The sequence below is a fragment of the Cucurbita pepo genome, chromosome 12 (genome assembly GCF_057944985.1).
Source record: "Cucurbita pepo subsp. pepo isolate OVF chromosome 12, ASM5794498v1, whole genome shotgun sequence".
Classification (NCBI taxonomy): Eukaryota; Viridiplantae; Streptophyta; class Magnoliopsida; order Cucurbitales; family Cucurbitaceae; genus Cucurbita; species Cucurbita pepo.
In genome coordinates, this window is record NC_141809.1 from 15,621,557 (window position 1) to 15,641,272 (window position 19,716).

A 19,716-nucleotide genomic window follows, 5' to 3' on the forward strand; every position below is an offset into this window, starting at 1 on the left:
TCTTTTTCTTCTTCTTCTTCTTCTTTTCCTTTTCCTTTTTTTTTTTTTTTTTTTTTTTTTTTTTGAATTTTGTTCTTAAATTGTTTTTTTATTTAGGAATAAACTGGAAGTCTAAAGAATCTCTTAAATTTTATTAAAAAAAAAAAACCACTCGAAAGCATCTTATTGCTTTTCTTACTATATTAATAACCATTTTTGTTTTGGGTTTTATTTGGTGAGTAGGAAAAAGCAAGGCATAGAGATAGGTATTGTCACATTCCATCAATGGACCACATTTTTCAAACATGTCCCTGACCCAGAATCTCATTTCAATTTCTCATATAAACATTATGATGATATACCAATCGAGAGACATAAAAAAAATTAGAAGTTCAGGACCTTTTTTAAAATAGAGATTTATAAAAAATTGGGACCTTTGTCTTTTGTTGGTAGATATATAACATTACTTTGAATATTTCTCTTTCAATCTTGGTTTCAAACTCTCTTTGTTCCCGTTTTTAAAACCTTCTTCTCAAAATAAAGTTAGAAGCTTGAGCATATGATGCTTGGTCATAGACGATGCAATCTTAAGTTAGCTTGGCTCATTCAATGCTGGGAGTGAGTGACACGCAACCACAACCAAGAAAAAATGGAAGGGTGACAGTTGATATATATATATGTATATATATATATACACCCGCAATAGAGTTGTACAGTTTTTGTGGTACCAATTACAAAATTCCCAAAAATGACAGAGGAAGTATACAACAAAAACAAGACGTCAAGATTGGTACACAGCGCAGCACTAAGCCAAAAGCCAAAAGCCAATAGCCAATAGCCAATAGCCAATAGCCAATAGCCAAGAGCAGCCTCTTCCCTTTTGTGGGCTCTATAAATTCTTCTTCACGCTTCCATTTTCTCATTCCCTCTCTCTCTTTCTCTCTCTCTCACTCTGCAATATATATATATATATATATATATATATATATATATATATATATATATATATATAAACTTCATCTTTGTTCCCCCTTCAACTGCTTGACAATGGCAACCTTCCCTCCTCTTCTTCTTCTTCCTCTTGCTGTTTTTGTGCTCTCAAATCTGTTGGTCCCCATAACTCCCAACTCAGAAGGTAATCAACCTACCCCTTCAAATAAACTAAACTCCTTTTTTCTTGAACTAATGATGGGGCAGTGCTTGGATGAACATAGGGGATGCTTTGTACGCCTTGAGGAGATCAGTGAAGGATCCAAACAATGTGTTACAGAGCTGGGATCCAACTCTTGTTGATCCTTGTACTTGGTTCCATGTCACTTGTGACTCTGCTAACCGCGTCACTCGCCTGTAAATATCTTCTTTTTCTCCACTTTCTCCCAAGCCCTTTTTGTGTTCCAACTCTTTTGACACACATGTCCTGTTTGTGTTGCAGCGATCTTGGAAACGCAAAGTTGTCTGGCAACTTGGTTCCTGAGTTGGGGAATCTCGACCACCTTCAATATTTGTGAGTAACATCTTCTTGTTCATTCACTTATGTTCCAACACACAAATTTGAATTAGATTAGCAGAGATTTGGGGAGAAGAAAAGGGTAAGTGATGGGAAAGTTGGAGGTTCATTTAAGAATGAGTCACCAACTCCAATTCCCAAGTCAATCAAACACTACAAGGATCATAATGAAAATGAAAAAAAATTGGGTTTGGTGATTCTTTCTTGAAAACTTATTTATTGCAAACTTTAATGTGGGATTGGGCGTTGGGTCTGGTTGTTGCAGGGAATTGTACATGAATGAATTGGTGGGTCCAATTCCAAAGGAGATCGGACGGCTGAAGAGCCTCATCAGCTTAGATCTCTACCACAACAACCTCACTGGCCCCATTCCTCCTTCCCTCTCCAACCTCTCCAATCTCAACTTCCTGTCAGTCTTCTCTTTCATAAATGTGCCTCTTTCTTTGGTCTTTCATACTCATATTTGAAGAAGGTTTAGGAGCTAAACTAGTTTAATTTGACCTTTATGAATGATCCTCAACTGTTCATGTGAAACTACAGGAGATTGAATGGGAACAGGCTCACTGGGAAAATACCAAGGCAACTCACCAAACTCGGCAGCCTCAAAATCATGTGAGTACATTAAATCTTTTCATGTTGTCTCTGTCTTGCATTCATCACAAGCAGCCTGTGATGATCTAACAATTCCATCTTCACAGCGATGTGTCAGATAACGATCTGTGCGGGACGATCCCAATATCAGGTTCCTTCTCCAAGTTCTCAGAGGAAAGGTGATCGATCGAATTGATTGGTTTATAAGATGATCCATTTGCTTTGTATAGATGTTTGCTTCATTTTCGTTTCACGGTTTTGATTGATGCAGTTTCAAGAACAACCCGAGATTGGAAGGGCCAGAACTAATGGGGTTTGTGAGATATGAAAATGGAGGAACCTGCTGATGTTTGACTTAATGTGCCTCAGCTAAAAGGGGAGAGAGGATTCTGTATTGTAAAAATAGTATCACTTAGTATTCCATATCAAAAGACTGTAATGCTTACTTTTGGGAGGTCATTCTGGTTAGTAGTTTGCTTTCTAAATCATCCAGGCAGATGTTTGAGGTCTTGACCAATATTGGAAACAGGAGCCTGCAGATTCTAGGCTAAATAAAAAAAATATATACTTAAGGAATTTTGTAGCTCAACAGTGCAGAAACCACTCGTTGCCAAATAAGAGCAAGCCAACCTAACCATAGCTACGTAATAATAAAACTATCGTTCACAAAAGCTTCATATTCCATCATGTTTAATGTGTAAGAAATATCAAATGAATGTACATTTTTATTGAATTGGGAGATGTTTGGCTCACAACTTTCATAAATCAAGATTTGTGATGGTCTATAACTAAAATAATATACCTACATTTTTGTAGCATATTATCCAAATAGTATGCAACAATAGATGGCTAAAACCTTTGCAAACTTCTAATAGCTTGTTTGCAATAACTTTTCAAAACACTTGAGAAAGGATTTATGTTTGGAACAACATCTTAACCCTTTTTTTAAAGGCTTGAAAAGTCATTCCAAATATGCCCTAAATTTATGTGCAGTCGAAAGCTTGTAAGTGCGGTAGAAGATTATAAACTCATGACAAGGAAATTAAAAAAAAAAAACCCACTCATACATGTAACTCGATGTCACAATTCAAATCTAACAAGTACACCCCAAATGCATAAACGCATATACAAACTAAAATACTAGTACAGGTTAACTCTACACAAAAGTGCCATCTGAAGAGGAATTTGTGTACAGTCTTCACATATCAATTGAAGAAAGGTTACTTGATCCATGAATGAAAGAAGAAAGTCACAGTACATTCAACATTTTGTAGGAGCGTTGATTTCTCAACCTAACAAATGTAAACTAAAGGGTACAAAATTGGAAGGGAAAATATTTTTTGTTATTCTGGATTATTTTTGCTTGGGGGGAGTGGGGTGTGTTCTTTTTTCCATTACTTGCTTGGGAGATACAAAACTCATTTGATGATGAACGCCATGGAAATTATTTAATTAATTACGTACCAAGTGATCACCATGAAAACAGAACAGAATAGATGGAGGAATTATTTACAACGTAAGACCTGTACTGCATGATGGTTGGGAACAGCAGCTACCTTTTGCCCCGGCCAGTTCTCACTGCGATCAACAGACTATAATCTCCACAAAGTTCTCCTCAATCTGCACCTGTTGCAAAAAAAAATACATCAATACTGGAAAACAAGACAAATATACTCAGAAACAGAGGGCAAATCTAAGGATGTAAGAAACAAGCCACAAAAAGCTATCTACCTTTCTTCTCCAGTATTCTGAGTTCTTACCACATAATTAAGAAGCAATCTTGTTAGTTTGTTCCAGCAAACTCAACCTAATTCTTAGTTCTAGCTCAACTCAGCATAGTTCAATACTTATGACTAATGTGTTCCTCATGGAAAGTGCCCATAACCACCTCAAAATGAAAAATCTTCTCAACCTCAAACAACCCTGCATCGCTTACTGAACGTGTTCTGGTCTCTTTTTTCTCTACATTGGTTCCCATGGGTCTCATTCCCGCCCTCATTATGTCTAAGTATAAAGATGGAAAAGAATATCCAAATCTAAATCTGTCTAAACCTATGTGCAGACCAAGGTTGGGCAATGATGAAAGTCATAGAAAGATGTATTGTATTGACATACACTGATCTCTAATGTAATGCTTTTATGCTAGCCACAAATAAACAAATTTTCAATAAATCTGAGTCATCTTATTATCATTATATGGATAGATAAAAGATTCAAAAACCAAAAACTATATTTATCAGTGTAAAGCAACATGGAGATTATCTCTAATGTAATGCTTTTATGCTAGCCACAAATAAACAAATTTTCAATAAATCTGAGTCATCTTATTATCATTGAAATCTATATATGGATAGATAAAAGATTCAAAAACCAAAAACTATATTTATCAGTGTAAAGCAACATGGAGATTATCTACTTGTAAACAAAATACGGTAATACCATTTATCATTGTCACAATCTAGCCTTAGAAATCATAAAAGTCGTTGAACCTAGTAAGGAATAGGTAACATCTTTTGAGAATCAAGTATCCAGATGCCCTGGGCATTCATCGTTGGTAGTTAAACTGAGATGGTCATGAATTCCTAACAAATTTAAACTGAAATGTACGCCCCATCTCATATTCATCCAAGTAACTACACAGTCAACCACCCCATGCTTCAATCTAAAACCCCAAATCTTGAAGTTTAACTGAAGATTCACAATTTGTGTACTAACTAATTCATGAGCAGTCATAAGCGACTAGGAAAGTTAACTTCCAGACATAGAGAATATTCAATAGCAAAGGGTTTTATTACCTTTAACTGCAGGACCATTCTCTGAACCTGTTGATGTATGACTCTGGTTGTTAGATAAGATAAGTGGTGTCAAGGGAGGTGAAGATGTGTCTAATAACATTTCAGAAGATCGAATGGTTTCCAGAGGTTTTGGCTCGTGAAATAAGGTCTCTGTCTCCCTAGGACTCCTGGAAGGAATGGAGAAACTGCGTGTGATGGTTTGAAGAGGAGGCATTGGCAATGGAGATGCCGTACTCCTTACAACCGTTTGAGTTGCAGCAGAGGGTCCTTGGCTTTTGGATATCAAAGGAGCTGAGTGACCAATTAAACCTAAGGGTCTTGATGGCTTATATGTTGAACTAATGGGAGGCCTAGGAAGCTCATGAAGCTCATTTATTTTAGGTGAGGAAATAAAAGTAGGGGAAGCAGATGGGGACACTTTTGGTGATGATGACAACGGTTGTGGCACTAGATTTCGTAGGAGAGGTCCCGAAAATAACTGGGGGTTTTCGACTGGAACAGGCTTGTTAGTTGACGGCTTACCTATTAGAGGGCCCGAAAAGGCTAGTCTCTTAATTTTCTTAGCATCAGAAGCAGCAGCTAGACTGTGCCGTGGCAAACCATCAGACAAAGGAGGAGGTAACTGAGTGGAAGATGCGTTAGTGTTACTCTCCTTGAGTACAGACTGCACCTTTGCGGCACCATAACCTGACATATTTTCATCTCCCATTAGCTTGTCATACTTCCTTGGCTCCAATGGGGACGAGTGCTGCAATAAATTTTGCTGATGTATTGTCTGGGTGGTGTTAGGCACGGGATTTCCGGGAACTCCAGAAATTGAACCCTTTGTATCAGCTGGGGTGGGTAGAACATATGTATGGAACCTCCGGGTTGATGAAGGCCGCATCTGTCTTATTCTTTCAGCAGCATCAAATTTTTTATCGGTGAAAAGTGGGGCAGACTGGCTTACTGTTCTACCACCAAAAGAAAAAGAATTCCTATGACTTCTGTGCAGATTTTCCTGCATGGCCACATAGAAACATAAATTTATGAAGATGAAAGACTGCATTTTCTTCATACTTTTCATGAATCAATGATGTTAAACGTGAAATTGGTACAGAAACGCAGCTATTGCCAAAGTCCAGTACTCCATCAAGTTAGGAAAATGTGACGCATGCAGTACATGTACTTATACGCTAACCAACATTATAAAATAAGTGATATCTTGAATCTACATAATCTACAAAATGGTCTCTCCAGGATAATAACACAAGGGAAGAAATTTAAAGCAAACTATGATCACCTTCAAAGCTTCCACAGGATGAAATGCAATATCTGGCTGGTCCAACTGCATCATTGAAACATATATTACACAACTAGCATATATTTGAGAGCTTAAATTCAACAACTAAGACATGTATCATCCCCTTTCCCCTACCCATACATCCTGCTTTTCCAACACACTGCATAAAAATAAACATGATACACAACAAATCATTTTCCCAAATGAAAAATTACGAGAGATAGAACTCCAAGTCAACTTTGGTAGCTAGCTTATGTACGCCTACTAATCTAATGAGACAACTTCAACCTTGGAATATATGAATGTATATATTCTGGATAAGCAACCTTAGAAGCAAACTTAGAATATTTGACGTCAAGAAGTTCATAGGACATTTCATATCCCATATAGGTGACTACAATGATTCAGACCCATGACCTCAAAGATATAAATTCAAGTTAAAAGACTTGAGTTCATCAGATAAATCTACAAAGAACGATTGCAAAGAGTTGTTCCCCTCAACCCTGTTTCAAATGTTCCCATGAAATGCACAGATGAAAGGAAAACACTTCACAAATTATGGGGTCACTTTTTAAATTAACTGATCACCTCAGAACTTCGTAATGTTGAAATAGCTTGATTGCGATCATTTTGCGCACAATCAAAACTTAATTCCCCATCATCACCCTCATCATAGCCATCATCATCATCATCGATGCCATCATTATGTACATCATCCACATTGTCATCTTCCAGTCCACTGAATCGGTAATCTATGTGCTGCTGTTCTGTCAGTGATTTAACATGTGGTTCCACTGCTTCAAGAGATTGAAGTGCCTTCTTGAAGAAACATAGCTGTTTCCAAGCAGGAGATGGTGTAAATCATCAAAAAGAAATTTCAGAGGAAAAACCTTAAAAGGAAAAAAGGGAAGACCCATGAAATGGACAACTGAACCTGAGCAGCATGATGACGTGCAGCCTGTGTGAGAAGACTATGAGATTGTCCTTGTTTCAAAGATTTCAACCGGAAAACAAACAGTGTTGCCTCGTCATCATATTCTTCTCGGGCTGCTTGCAACTGTTGCAATGTAAAGCTCTCCCCTTTTACAGTTTTTGACCTCCCCTTCTCCTTATGCCTCTGTCTCATGTAATCATATACTTCTCTGTGAAATATACAATGATGTAGGAGAACATCTTCAGGAAGTAAATTAACCCACCAACCAGGTTTCAATATACATGTGGGTTTAAGTAAGAACAGTTATTTGCAACAAACCTTTTCTCATCACATTGCCTTTTCATCTCCTGCACCCAAGTGAAGGCCAGTATGTTAAGTGCTTCATATCAATATTCTATTCAAAAGATGGTCAGAATTGAAACAATTATACAATGAAAACATACACAAAATTGTTACCTTTACAGCATGTTAAATGCAATTTATTCACAAACGAAATGAAGATAAATGGGGTACGGGAAACAGTAAAAAACCCAGAGTGAAATCTAGATTTCAGTAATAATATATTATACATAGTTAATCCGATCATCATGTGAAGATTTAAACACAATCCAATGACCATGCCAAGATTAACACACACATGCGCGCAGAAAGAACTGAAAGGTTGCAAAGGCGGTAGATCATAGGAAATAAACAAGCAACAGGAAAATGGTAAAAGGATAACAACTAAAAACAAGAAAATAATCTGTCATTAAACTTGAATGTTTTGAACTCTTGAACATGTGTCAATTTGAGAGAATTAGCTACAGTGAACAAGGGTTTCATTATTTCTTTAAAAAGTTAGGATTTCTAATTTCCAAAGCATCTCAGCCTTCAGTGAAGAATTAACTGTTTACTGTCTAAAACAGGAAAAGAGAAAGGAGTGGAAAGAATGTATCTCATCCTTCAAAACTTTTGTTCAGATTATTCTAGTATTCTATACGTATCATTCCAGTAAAAAGTCCCACATACAGCCAAAGGGTAGGGATGGGGACAGCAGCCAACAACAAACCTTCACCATTTAGAAGTAGTTATGCAGGACGTGCTTAATCTTCAACACAAACTTCATTGCTGTAAACTAGATGCCCAGATACATGAACGCCCAAAGAATATCAGGAACGGTGATGGACAGAAGCAAGCTAGTATGGCCAGTTACAAAGTATATGTACTAATTACAATAAGAGATCTGAAGAACAGCTGCCATATACAGTTAAATCAAAGTTCCATAAAGGACATACCTCAACTGTCCGAAGTTGATTCAGAAGAGATTCAGATGGGCGTGTTATTGTTTGTGAAATATGAGAGCGCTGACAAATTTAAGTAGAATTGAATTTAGCACTCAAAACCCATGAATTTTGACAATAGATACACAGGTAGATAGAATGTCAAATAGAGAGGGAGCGCAAGAAGCCAGCTCACATATCGATCAACGAGTTTCTGGAGCTCAAATTGCACCTTTCCCAGCATTATCAGAACCTTACCTGCATGGGAGTAGAAGATACATAACTTATAATTTGCAAGTTTGAGATAGTAATAACAAAACTAAAAAAAAAATTAACCAATAAGAAAGCTTCAACCAGAAAATAGCTTCATGCAATTAGCCTAAATTATTGTTTTTTACCGGTAACAGAAAAATTATTGATCAACAAAAGGATTGCTATAAGTCGAGAGAATGAGGCATCAATCAGATTGAAAAAAAATAATAAAAATAATAATCCACCTAAAATAAATAGATGCAAGAGATGCACCAAAATCTCAAGACTCAACAAACTAACACCAATTCAAATAGGAGGAAAGCTCGAGAACATAACAGTTGCAACATGGATTGCAAAAAGAAATATGAGCAGACATCCATTCATAACCCCCTACTCGAAAAACATAGTTCTGGATATAAATATGCCCACACCAAGAAATCGTATGTCCTTAAACTAAGTTAACTAACAGGATTTAAGATACACCAACGCAAATATCAGTGTATGGTCATCACTACACACCTATTGTAATAATGGCATTGAGAGAATTTACATTTACATACCACTATCTTCATCATCATTCAGTGCGGTTTTCTCAAGAAGGCATGCACCCATTTCTTGTAACGAGACTGAGAATTCTAAAAATAAGACATAAGAACCGTAGTTAAATAATGAAGTTGCAGGACCAGTTATACCAACGGAGATGGAGATCTTAAAATCTGGCATATCCATAGATTTAAAAAGGCTCAAACTCAAAATTATATATCATGAAAGTAAAAGAGTCATGCAGCATTATGCATTCAAAGACATAAATTTGAATATTGCGGAGTTTCCTTATGGTAGTAACTGTTTACTTTCCTCGAGAAAGGAGGCAAATTAAGTGGATCGATCGGCCAAATTTTAGCTCTGTCATTCATATATAGACACATTCAAAGCTGGTGAATACAAAAGCTAGAAGTATGAAGATATTATTAAGGAAATCATCTGGGAGAAAAGTTAACAAAACAAGAAAATCCACCAAACCACTTTGCTTGAGAATTGAAAATAACAGCCCCAAATAATAATTAACAGTGCGACAACATTGGCTAAAGGAGGCATAGAGTTCACGTCTTTATGCATTAAAGCATCCTGAAAATTTTGATTCAATAATATTATTGAAAATTTTGATCGTTCATTCCTTTTCAATTGCATGTATACCGATATCAACCTCATCCTTCAATCTACAATTAAATAAGACCATTGCAAACATAACATTCAGATCTTATGGCATTTTGTTTGCAGAGAAAATGTAAGGGAAACATGCAAATAAAGTAAGGCAGCATAATAGCCTCTTGCTTCAAGCAGCTGGTAAGAGATATAAAAGAGTGTTGACCGAAACTCGACATGTTAGAACATTGGTTGATCTAGAAGTTACCGTAAGCACTATTTTCTGTAGCGGCAGCTGCAGAAAGTAAGCTATCATAACAGTCTCTCATTTCTTCCATGTCCTGAAAGCACAATACCACAGTAACCTGTAAGAATTTCACATAATCAACACTTAAAACAATCCTGAAGCACTCCTACGAAGAAGGAAAGGATGAGAAACAGAGGCAAAACCCTAAAATTCCCGTTTCCATTCTTCCTCGTGCATCTAACAAATCTCAATTAATTGCCAGAAACAAAATCCCAATAGTAAGGATCAGTTCCAGAGCTAGATGAAGGAAAAGAAAAAAACAAAAACTGAGGATGAAATAGAAGAAAACTGGGGGAGCCCTGGTCTAGATTTCGCAATTCCGTGTCAATTCCGCAATTCATCACCAAGAAGGCAAAGGGTAGAAGGAAAAAAAAAAAAGGAATACCCGAGAAGCCTGAGCGAGCTCATCCAATTGAGCCAAAGGACGAAGATCTACACGGTCCTTAGCTTCGTGCCTGTGCAGTCCAAAACCCTTGAACTTCCTCAAAGAAGTCTTCATTTTGCGAAATCGAAGCAATTGGTGAAGTGTAAAGGGGGAAAACCAAAAGATGCAGAGAGTATGAGGAAGATGAGATGGGGAAGATGAAGAAAAGCCCTCAATCTCAATGCCACTTTTTTGTTCGTTCAAACTCCTCCATTCTCAGCTTGCGTCAGGCAGAAAGGGAAGACCCAAATTTCAATAAATAATAATTATTAATTCCCAATTTTATCCCCAAAAATTGTAATAAAAAAATTAAAAAAAAAAAAAAAAAAAAAAAAAAAAAAAATCTCAAAGCTCCTTTCTTCTTCTTCTTCTTCTACATCTTGACTTTAATTTAATTTGTTAAAAGAAAAAATTAATTAATTTTCCGTTTTGAAATTAGTGTGTGAAGGCCACGTAGTAGTGCGCAAAATTAGTGGAATTGATCATTTCAGTTTGACTGTGTTCTCGTTGATTAGCGGATACGACTATTTTTATTTTTATTTTTATTTTTATTTTTATTTTTTTTAATATTCTTTTTATTGTAATCTTGGAATCATTCTTTAATTATTATAAATTCCTTTTCTTGGAATCATTTTTTTATTTATCTAAATCAGGACCCATATAGAAAAGATGGTCAAACATATATTTACTTTTTTCTATTTTTATATATATTTTAAACCATTATTTTATTTTAAGAAGTTTCATTATTTATGGGAACCATTTAAATGATTCTTTTCCATGACCAACTAGCTATTTAATTTATAAAAATATAAAATCTGAGTTTTAATTTAATTCTAGGAAATAAAAAGAAATGTTGCAGGGACAATAAAGTATAATAATAATACAATAAATACGGGGTGGAATAATAATTACATTAATAAATATTTGTCAATATAACAAGTAGTATGGAATAATATTACACCAATATTTTAAATTGTCTGGAATTAAGTTTTTAAAAATATTACAAAATTAAAAGACAAAAAAAGAAAATAATAAAAAGGGAAAAAAAACAGGAAAAGGAAACTTTTCATAAGTAAGTTGGAAAGCGTGCTTTTGAGTTGCAATTTCTTTTAATTTTCTTTTTCTTGTAATGAGTTTATATTTGAAGGTGCCGCACGTGAGATCTCTAATCCACATGCATTTAAAGCAATTTGAAATTTCAGAAAAATATCATTTGGGTTTCTTTTAATTTTATTTTTTAAATTTGGTACTTTTCACTATAAATTCTTTGGTCCAACCAACTTTTGATGCGTGTGTTTTATTTGTTTTAAAGCCAGAATATCGCTTTTTTATTTGTTTTAAGGCTAAATATGTAATTTAATCACTTTTTTACTATTATTTTCAAAACAACATTATAAGGGGTTATATAATTTATTTATTTTATTCTTACCTACACTTGAAAACAAACAATAAACTGTGGGGGAAAACTTATTTTCAAAGTTATTGAAAATTGGATTTTTTTTTAATAATAAGAAGTTAAAAAAATCTTGCAAAAGCAATAAAACAATATTCAACTTATTAAGGCGAATAAAAAGGATAAATAATAATATTTTTTCCAAATATTCAAAATTTGAAGGGTCAACAGCCAGTCAAACCTTCTATACCACGTTGTCGGCCTGGCAACAACCATCATTACAGTCGTGCCACAAAATTGTTTGACTTTTACCGATTTTTTTTAATAATAAAAAGTATCTTCTATTTTTAAGCTTAATGTATTTAAATATTATTCAACTTTGAAAAAGAAATTTATTAATAGCATAATTTATATTTAAGAAACTATTTCACATAAATCTAAGTCCGTATAAAATATTATTTGATAAATTAGTCAACAATATGTATCTTAAATAGCTGAATTGTGTTTAAATTGGTCGAACTTTTAAAATCTCTATCATGAATGTCAATAGTTGTTGCTGTTAATTAATGAAAAATTAATGAGTGTTTAAATTCATCACACAATTAGCATTGAAAATGGAATTAGATGCGATGAAAACATAATGTGAACTATATAAAACAAATGGTAAATAATTAAGTGTTTTCAAGTAGAAGAAAAATGCAATTCAAAATGCTTTTAATTCATATTAAGACGCCAACTTCATTTGATCATTCGGCAATTTACAATTGCGTGGTGTGAATAAAAATCATGGAGACAGCCAAAAAGTGGGCAGTGTGAAAGAATCGACAGGTTTTCAAAATTAAGAAGGAACCGGAAAGAACACCCACCAGACACAAAGTTGGAAAGAGCAGAGCAGACCAGATTTTTCTTTGTTCAACAACTTTGACTTCGTTTCTTATTGGACCAAAATGGACCAAGTGTTGGAAGTTCTCGATTTATACAATTGATTCTCTTTTCTTTTCTTTTCTTCTGAGGTTGTTCTTCGTAAATTAAAATCCACAATGAAGATTGAAAATCATTTAATTTCATGACTTAATTTTATGGAAGAAGACCTGAACCAACTTATGTGATCTTACCAAAAGATAAAACCCACAGCCACTAATTAGCCATGAAAGAATCTGGAGAAAGAGAATCTGTAAAACCTTAAAATCCATGGAAATTTTCTACCAATCTCACTTCAACTTCACGTTGTTTGGAGTAACAAGTTGATACACACCGGCCCCAACCCACAACTTGCTCTCTGCAATAGGCGCAAAGTGGGGGTTTAGAATGCCACACCACTGTCCGACCACGTCTATTTCTACAGGTTGTTTTATCTTTCAGCTTCAAGCCATGGAAGAGAGGAGAGTAGGAGAAAATCGGTGTGGAGTGGGGGAAGAGAACTAAAGAGAAAATGAAATTCGTATGTATGTATGTAAAATCAGTAGGTCCATTTGGTGTGGACATAATGTAAAACCAAGACCGATGGAAGATTCAAACTTACAAGACAAGCAAATGATCAGTAGCGCAAAGCAGAAGAAGAAGCATGTGACTATCAAATAGAGTTGACAAAAATGAAATTCCCGTCTTTGACAACATTCTCCCAAGTCATTTTAACAACTTGGTTACGTCCCCAGATCAGACACCATCACAGAAACAATGTGCAATTTCCTGCATCTGCCAAGCCAATTATTATTTTACAAGACCCAACAAAATATATTCACTAAAAGCCAAATCATTCCGGACCGCCAATATATCATATATGGCAAGAAATGGATATTTGTCTCCACAAAAGTATATTGTAGTTAGATTGGGCTTGCCCGTTAAAAGAATGGATGTAATTGTCTTGGCTAAAAGGCGAGTGATGTTTAAATAGCAAATGGTTTTATTGTACAAGGGAAGAGTGAAATTCCTCCTGGATTGAGACAATAGGAACGGAAAAGGACAGAGAAGTCATAAAATCTTACCCCTAAGCTGGAATTTTTTTTCAAGATTGGAAGAGTAAAATCAACCGGAAGCCGCCAATGGTACAGCCCTGTAGCATGCTCTTTTTGCTGCTCGAATGATGTCCTCAACCTATACAATTATTAGCATCAAGCAAAAAAAATGAAAACCAAATATCAGGAGTGGAACAAACAAGAAAGACGGGGGGAGTTTTAGTTAGTCTTAGATTAAAAAAAACTATGATTTTTAAAAATCTTAGATCTAAGTTGGCTGGATAGGTCTGGTGGTCAATAAGAGTCATGGGTTGAATAAAAGACTTGGAGGTAATGAGTTTAATCCAAGGTGGTCACCTACCTAAGATTTAATACTTTATGAGCTTCCTTGGCACCCAAATATTTAGAGTTAGTCGATTGTCCTGTGAGATTAAGCAAAGTGTGCCCAAGCTATCCTAGCCACTCACGGATATTAAAAACAAAACAAAAACAAAATAAAAGTTGGCCCTAATTTGAAGAATTGAAAGATTGTGTCAATTAGAAAGTACAATTTTACTCCCTCCTTAACAAAACTTCTGGCACTGTCTCTGACAGAAATTCATTTCTCAAAAACAATAGACGGGTCTTGTTACCTTGACAAAAGACTAATAGTTTTTCTTTATCTCTGGCACTGTGTCAAATGAACTTTTGAAGAAGGATGCTAGATCAGCGACATATATCTATCTCACTAGACGAGTTCTTTCTTCTCTCTCACTCTATTGAAATTACAGTAAACTTTTCAGGGGATAAAAGGCTTTTAGAAAAGGTGGGGAAAATGAACCTGAGGGACAGCCATCCTTTCGAGATTGGCTGCATAAGGCATGGGAATGTCAGCCCCTGCAATCCTCTCCACCGGTGCATCAAGATAGCCAAAACTTTCCTCGACAACAGATGTGCTGCCAACATAAAAAAAAAAAAAAAAAAATATTCACTTTAAGTTAATAGGGCGTCTACAATGTCAATCAAGAAGGTAAATAAATGTGAAAAGAGGGGGGCAATCACAAACCAGATCTCAGCTCCAACGCCATGCTGAGGAAACCCTTCTTCAACTGTTACTAATCTGTTGGTCTTCCTAACTGAAGCATTAATTGTGGCTCTGTCTAGTGGTCGAATAGAGCGCAGGTTTATAACCTATACCAACAAAATAGGCCATAACACTTTTGATCAACAAAACAAAATCAATCTACAAACATCTAAAAGAAGAACACATCTAGAAAAAAATTACCTCAGCACTAATTCCTTCTTTGGAAAGTACTTCAGCTGCCTGATAGTTCAAGCAATAGAGTTAGTCGTGGATCTAAGAAACTCTAAACATCGCTAAAGATGTGCATCAAAATTTAATATCACATACACCCAGGAAAATCTCTTATAATTTCCCATTATTCCAACCTAAAAGTTGCCAGAAAAACAATCTAGCATCTTAAGGTACGATCTTCAGATCCACCTCAATTGGTTGAGCTAATGCAAAACTATCACTGTTTACATAAAGTGCGTAAGGAATCTTTTGGAACCCAAGCAGATTTTCCTTGAAATCTAACATAATCATGAAAAAAAGCCCTGAAGAGTAAGATAAACCTCCTATATTACATTTTTATGAACAAAATGTCTCTAAAAGAACCGCTTCTCATCAGCAATTCTAAAGATGCATATTCAAGAAGTTGTACTTCAAATAATATTCACCAACTGAAGAACTTAACTTGCCCCTCACAGGTCAAATTAGTCCTTGACATGGCAAGTTAAATAAACAACCAAACCCCAAGACCCAAATAACTGAAGGATACCAACCTTAAGTGCATATCCCACCATCTTCGAAAAAGCAGTAATGGTCACATCCTTCCCTTCTCTCTCAATCTATCAAAAAGGAATGGTATAAAGTTAAAAACGTAAGATGAATACCAAAACAGAAACCATCTTCTGAAATATATCAAAAGCAACAACAGAATCACCTTAGCTTTTCCTATGGGAGCAGTGAAACTGGAATCAAGGACCTCCGCTGAAACAGGGAAGGATTCACCATATCTGAGGCAACAGAGCACATCGTTAATAATTATTTTCCTAGAAAGTATAAAAGCAAATTCTTTCACCACTTACAATAATTCATTTTCAAGAAACACCACAGGGTCTGGATCCCTTATAGCAGCTTTTAAAAGCCCACGAGCATCTTCAGATGAATATGGGGCCAAGACTTTCAAGCCAGGACAGGCGCCATACCATGCTGCATAACACTGCACAGGCAAATTTGAAGCACATTGCATGGATTTCCCAAATTCACCATATGAAGTTGAGTAGAAAATTGTTTTTTTTTTTTCATTGATAAATTAAACACTCATAGAGAACAAAATAAGAAAGAATACCAAAAGGTCAACCAAAGGACAACAGAAAAACAGATTAACAAAAGACGAGCCTAGAAAATGGCAGCCCAAAGAGGAACCAAACTGAAAATAGCCTGAAAAAAAAAAAACAAGAAAGAGCTCCAACCAATCCAAATGCATAAGGCCTAGCGAATAATTGCCAAAATCTTTAGAAAGAAAGACCTAAAGTTAACTCAAATTTTTTAGGCATTAATATACAATCACATGCACACGCAAAAGGTAAAAAGGAAAGAAAAAAAAATCAACCTGAGAGTGCTGCGCACCAACTCCAGCAGCTGCACCATTGGGTCCTCTAAAGACAATTGGCACAGAAATTTGTCCAGCTGACATATAATTTGTTTTTGCCGCAGAATTAATGATATGATCAATGGCCTACAGTAATGAGAAAGAGCTGAGACAAACAATGATTGAAAAAGGAGACTGGGAGTATAAAATAGTAGAAACAATCAATATGGTGGAAAATAAATTGGACATAAGCATTCAGACTTGAGCCCTGAGAAAGCTAAAAGATAGTTGCAGAACAAAGACAAGCAATGTGAAGGCAAAAAGTTGGAGAACAGAACAACAGGATGAATTAAAACAACATAAATGCTTAAAGGACAGTTCAACAATTCAATTGGCAAACAACTCTAACATGAAGAAAGACAAACTCCAGATGAGAAGAAAAGTGGAAAATAAAGCTATATACAGAATCCAAACAGTAAAAACTGGAAACAAATACATTTTAATATATATTGGAATTCATTTAAGTTTATGGCACTACAAATGCTAGGTAAGACACTTAATCCTCGCAGCTTTCTTTGACCTCCTTATTTTAGTCAAAGCCCTTACGAGGATTTGACGTGTATACTATAACTCAAAGGGGAATACAAGTGCAACAACAGTTCAATATTACCACAGGTTTTTGCTATCGTCAATCCTCAACATATGGGTGGATGTAACATTACAAACTATTTAAAACACACAAATACTGTAACTAATCCAATTTAAAAACTAAAAATACCAAATAAAGTTAACAGTTGGCACCACTGCTCCCAGATGATTTGGAATCAAAATTTACTCCAAACAGCTAATGAAAGAAACCAGAACATGTCACCAGGCAACAGCAAAACACATTCATCAGTTTTTCGTTAAGCAGACAGAGTTCAGAACCAAGATTTTAGAGTTAGCTAATACAAGCAGAAAACACACAAGGGGATCCTCGTACATGGTGAATAACCAAATTCCAATTAAAATGATGAAAATGAATTGTATGCAATTCATTGTTATAACCTGCATAGAGAAATTAAATGTCATAAACTCCACAACAGGCTTCAGACCATGGTAAGCAGCGCCAACGCCAATACCAGTAAACCCAGCCTGCATAAATTTAGAGAACATTGAGGTCAGAAAGAAAACAATCATTTTCCTTTAATATATTTTGCTACCATAGCAGTGAAAATTCAAAATAGCTCAATAAAAATTGAAGGAAAAAGAATATTTTCTGGATGAAGCACCAACCTCTGTGATTGGGGTATCAAGAACCCTCTCAGGACCATATTTCTCCAGAAGCCCTTTGGTTATCTACTTGAAGGGGAGAGAAAGGCCAACAATTGTTGAAATGTACAATACAAACGGATACAATATTCAAATATCACATGAATTAGATATCATCTCTTTAACGTGTCTAACCTTATAGGCACCCTGATATTCTCCAACCTGCGTTAGAATGTTTGAAATTAGCATAAGGATAGACACGTCAATATAATATACAAATGGATTCATGTTCATTCTCCCTCACCTCTTCACCCATCAGAAAAACTTTAGGATCAGCAGACATTTCTTCATCAAGTGCAGAGTTTAGAGCATCTCTCACAGTCATCTGTGCATATTTGGAACAAGTTTACGAAAGAATGTTAGCCTTTCATTTTTAAACAACAAAATTGAGCAGCATGATGGACAAACATTCCTCGACTATAATACTACAGAATGAGCAAAAAGAGAGAGAGTAGATGGAAAGTCATTAAATCATGCACAGATATCTAATAGATGGGTGACTAAATAACTCGCTTAAAAGTGAAAGAGGAAAAAATATAGTCCTGAACATTATTTTCAAAACGAAAAAATAAAAGGAACCTTAACCATTAGTGATGAGAAGAAACCAAATTACTGGGATCTTAAAACGTTTCAGCATACAATATCGAAGAATGGTCCCTAACAACCCAAATCCTAAAGCAAGAAGGACATGATGTATTGAAACTACGAAAAACACCAGCTGAGGCTGAATAAGAATAGATGAAGAATCGAAGGACACGAGACAGTATACTACCTCTTTTGCGGCAGATGAATAGTATCTCGATGCTGAGGCGGCAGGGCGAAGCCTCTGCAAAGCCTGGCCGGAAGTCTGGAAAGAAAAGAAAAAAAACACGCACACAGAAAGCATAAAAATCACTGGAAAAAATTCTTCTATCCAATGCAAAGAGAAATTTCATTCAAGTGCATGGAACAGGACCAGAATACAGGAGGCTCCAGCTCCAACTTTTTTCCGAACGATTCCCCACATTTTTCTCGCGCGAAAGACAGCTCTACGAAACGAAAAACAAAAGCTTATACATTTCAAGCGATCCAAATCACAGTTCCATTTCAAACATCAAAGTATCTCACAGACATCAATTCACCGACATGCAATTTCCAACCAGTTTCACTTTCAACTTCAGCAAGATAAGGGGAATAGGAAAAGGAAAACAAACGACATCAACATCAATATCAACAAAAACAACAATATCTGATACACCAGATGCATCTGCAAAAACAACAACTGTAGCAGAATTTCAAAACCTGAATTGAAGAATCAATTGAACAGGTTGCAAAGCTTCGACAATGGAAAAAAAGCGGCAGCTGAAAGAGAATCAGATGCATGGATAAACAAAGAAGGCGAATAAATAATATGAACCTTAGCTCGGGCGGCGTATATGGATTTGGATCGCTGCAAAGGTTTAGATCCGATGAGACGAGAAATTTAGGGGAATGTAGGGGTTTGAAAACGGCGAGCCCACCACCACCTTACCGATCTCTCCTAATTTTTCCCAATTTTACTTTTGGAATTTTTTCTTTTTTGGGTTTAAACTCCACAATAAACTTTTTCTGTGAGCCAAGGCAACGGAGAGTAGGGGACAAATTAGAGAAATAATGGATTATTTTTATTATTTTTTTTTTAAGTTAATTTATTAACTTATCATATATATTTTTTTAATTTTTATAATAATGCATTGAATTAACCTAATTAATTATTTTATTGTAATAAATTCAAAATAATGTATTGATTAAAAAAAAAAATCCAATAAATTATCATTTATAAAAGTACATTAATTATTGTAAGTAAATATCTATTGAAACGTTTAGTAAATTAGTAATTTATTAAATATAATTAATTACTTGAAATAATTTGGTATACATCTTTTATTTTTAATAATCAAATTCGTCGAAGCCGTACATTTCTTATTTA

At 35.3% G+C, this 19,716-nt stretch overlaps 3 protein-coding genes across 8 annotated transcripts; 1 reads left to right on the forward strand and 2 right to left on the reverse strand.

The window, feature by feature from the left end:
• The first annotated feature begins 974 nt into the window (after positions 1-974).
• Positions 975-2,660, forward strand: LOC111806740 (leucine-rich repeat protein 1). The gene is made up of 7 exons (XM_023692177.2): positions 975-1,114; positions 1,194-1,326; positions 1,412-1,483; positions 1,752-1,895; positions 2,027-2,098; positions 2,185-2,256; positions 2,349-2,660. Exons 1-7 carry the CDS (start codon positions 1,027-1,029, stop codon positions 2,422-2,424), a joined length of 657 nt encoding a protein of 218 aa, XP_023547945.2. The 5' UTR covers positions 975-1,026; the 3' UTR covers positions 2,425-2,660.
• Positions 2,661-3,178: 518 nt separating this feature from the next.
• On the reverse strand, positions 3,179-10,726 carry LOC111806739 (uncharacterized protein At2g33490). 3 transcript variants are annotated; one of them, XM_023692176.2, is made up of 11 exons: positions 10,435-10,726; positions 10,011-10,083; positions 9,160-9,234; positions 8,544-8,605; positions 8,363-8,431; positions 7,407-7,435; positions 7,089-7,296; positions 6,743-6,988; positions 6,155-6,199; positions 4,873-5,872; positions 3,179-3,703 (listed from the first exon to the last, which is right to left on the reverse strand). In XM_023692176.2, exons 1-11 carry the CDS (start codon positions 10,546-10,548, stop codon positions 3,693-3,695), a joined length of 1,932 nt encoding a protein of 643 aa, XP_023547944.2. In that variant the 5' UTR covers positions 10,549-10,726; the 3' UTR covers positions 3,179-3,692. The 3 variants fall into 3 exon arrangements, with proteins under 3 accessions (XP_023547944.2, XP_086985156.1, XP_086985157.1); XM_087129030.1 differs by lacking the exon at positions 10,435-10,726 and adding an exon at positions 10,193-10,334; XM_087129031.1 differs by lacking the exons at positions 8,544-8,605; positions 9,160-9,234; positions 10,011-10,083; positions 10,435-10,726 and having other exon boundaries at positions 7,089-7,327; positions 8,363-8,437.
• Positions 10,727-13,288: 2,562 nt separating this feature from the next.
• LOC111807036 (pyruvate dehydrogenase E1 component subunit beta-1, mitochondrial) lies at positions 13,289-19,326 on the reverse strand. 4 transcript variants are annotated; one of them, XM_023692605.2, is made up of 16 exons: positions 19,165-19,326; positions 18,724-18,796; positions 18,541-18,615; positions 18,013-18,093; positions 17,904-17,930; positions 17,733-17,795; positions 17,505-17,591; positions 16,479-16,604; positions 15,952-16,085; positions 15,807-15,879; positions 15,646-15,711; positions 15,086-15,124; positions 14,867-14,991; positions 14,642-14,756; positions 13,852-13,960; positions 13,289-13,555 (listed from the first exon to the last, which is right to left on the reverse strand). In XM_023692605.2, exons 2-15 carry the CDS (start codon positions 18,772-18,774, stop codon positions 13,892-13,894), a joined length of 1,131 nt encoding a protein of 376 aa, XP_023548373.1. In that variant the 5' UTR covers positions 18,775-18,796; positions 19,165-19,326; the 3' UTR covers positions 13,289-13,555; positions 13,852-13,891. The 4 variants fall into 4 exon arrangements, with proteins under 4 accessions (XP_023548373.1, XP_023548372.1, XP_023548371.1 ...); XM_023692604.2 differs by having other exon boundaries at positions 13,289-13,561; XM_023692603.2 differs by lacking the exon at positions 13,289-13,555 and having other exon boundaries at positions 13,723-13,960.
• Positions 19,327-19,716: the final 390 nt, after the last annotated feature.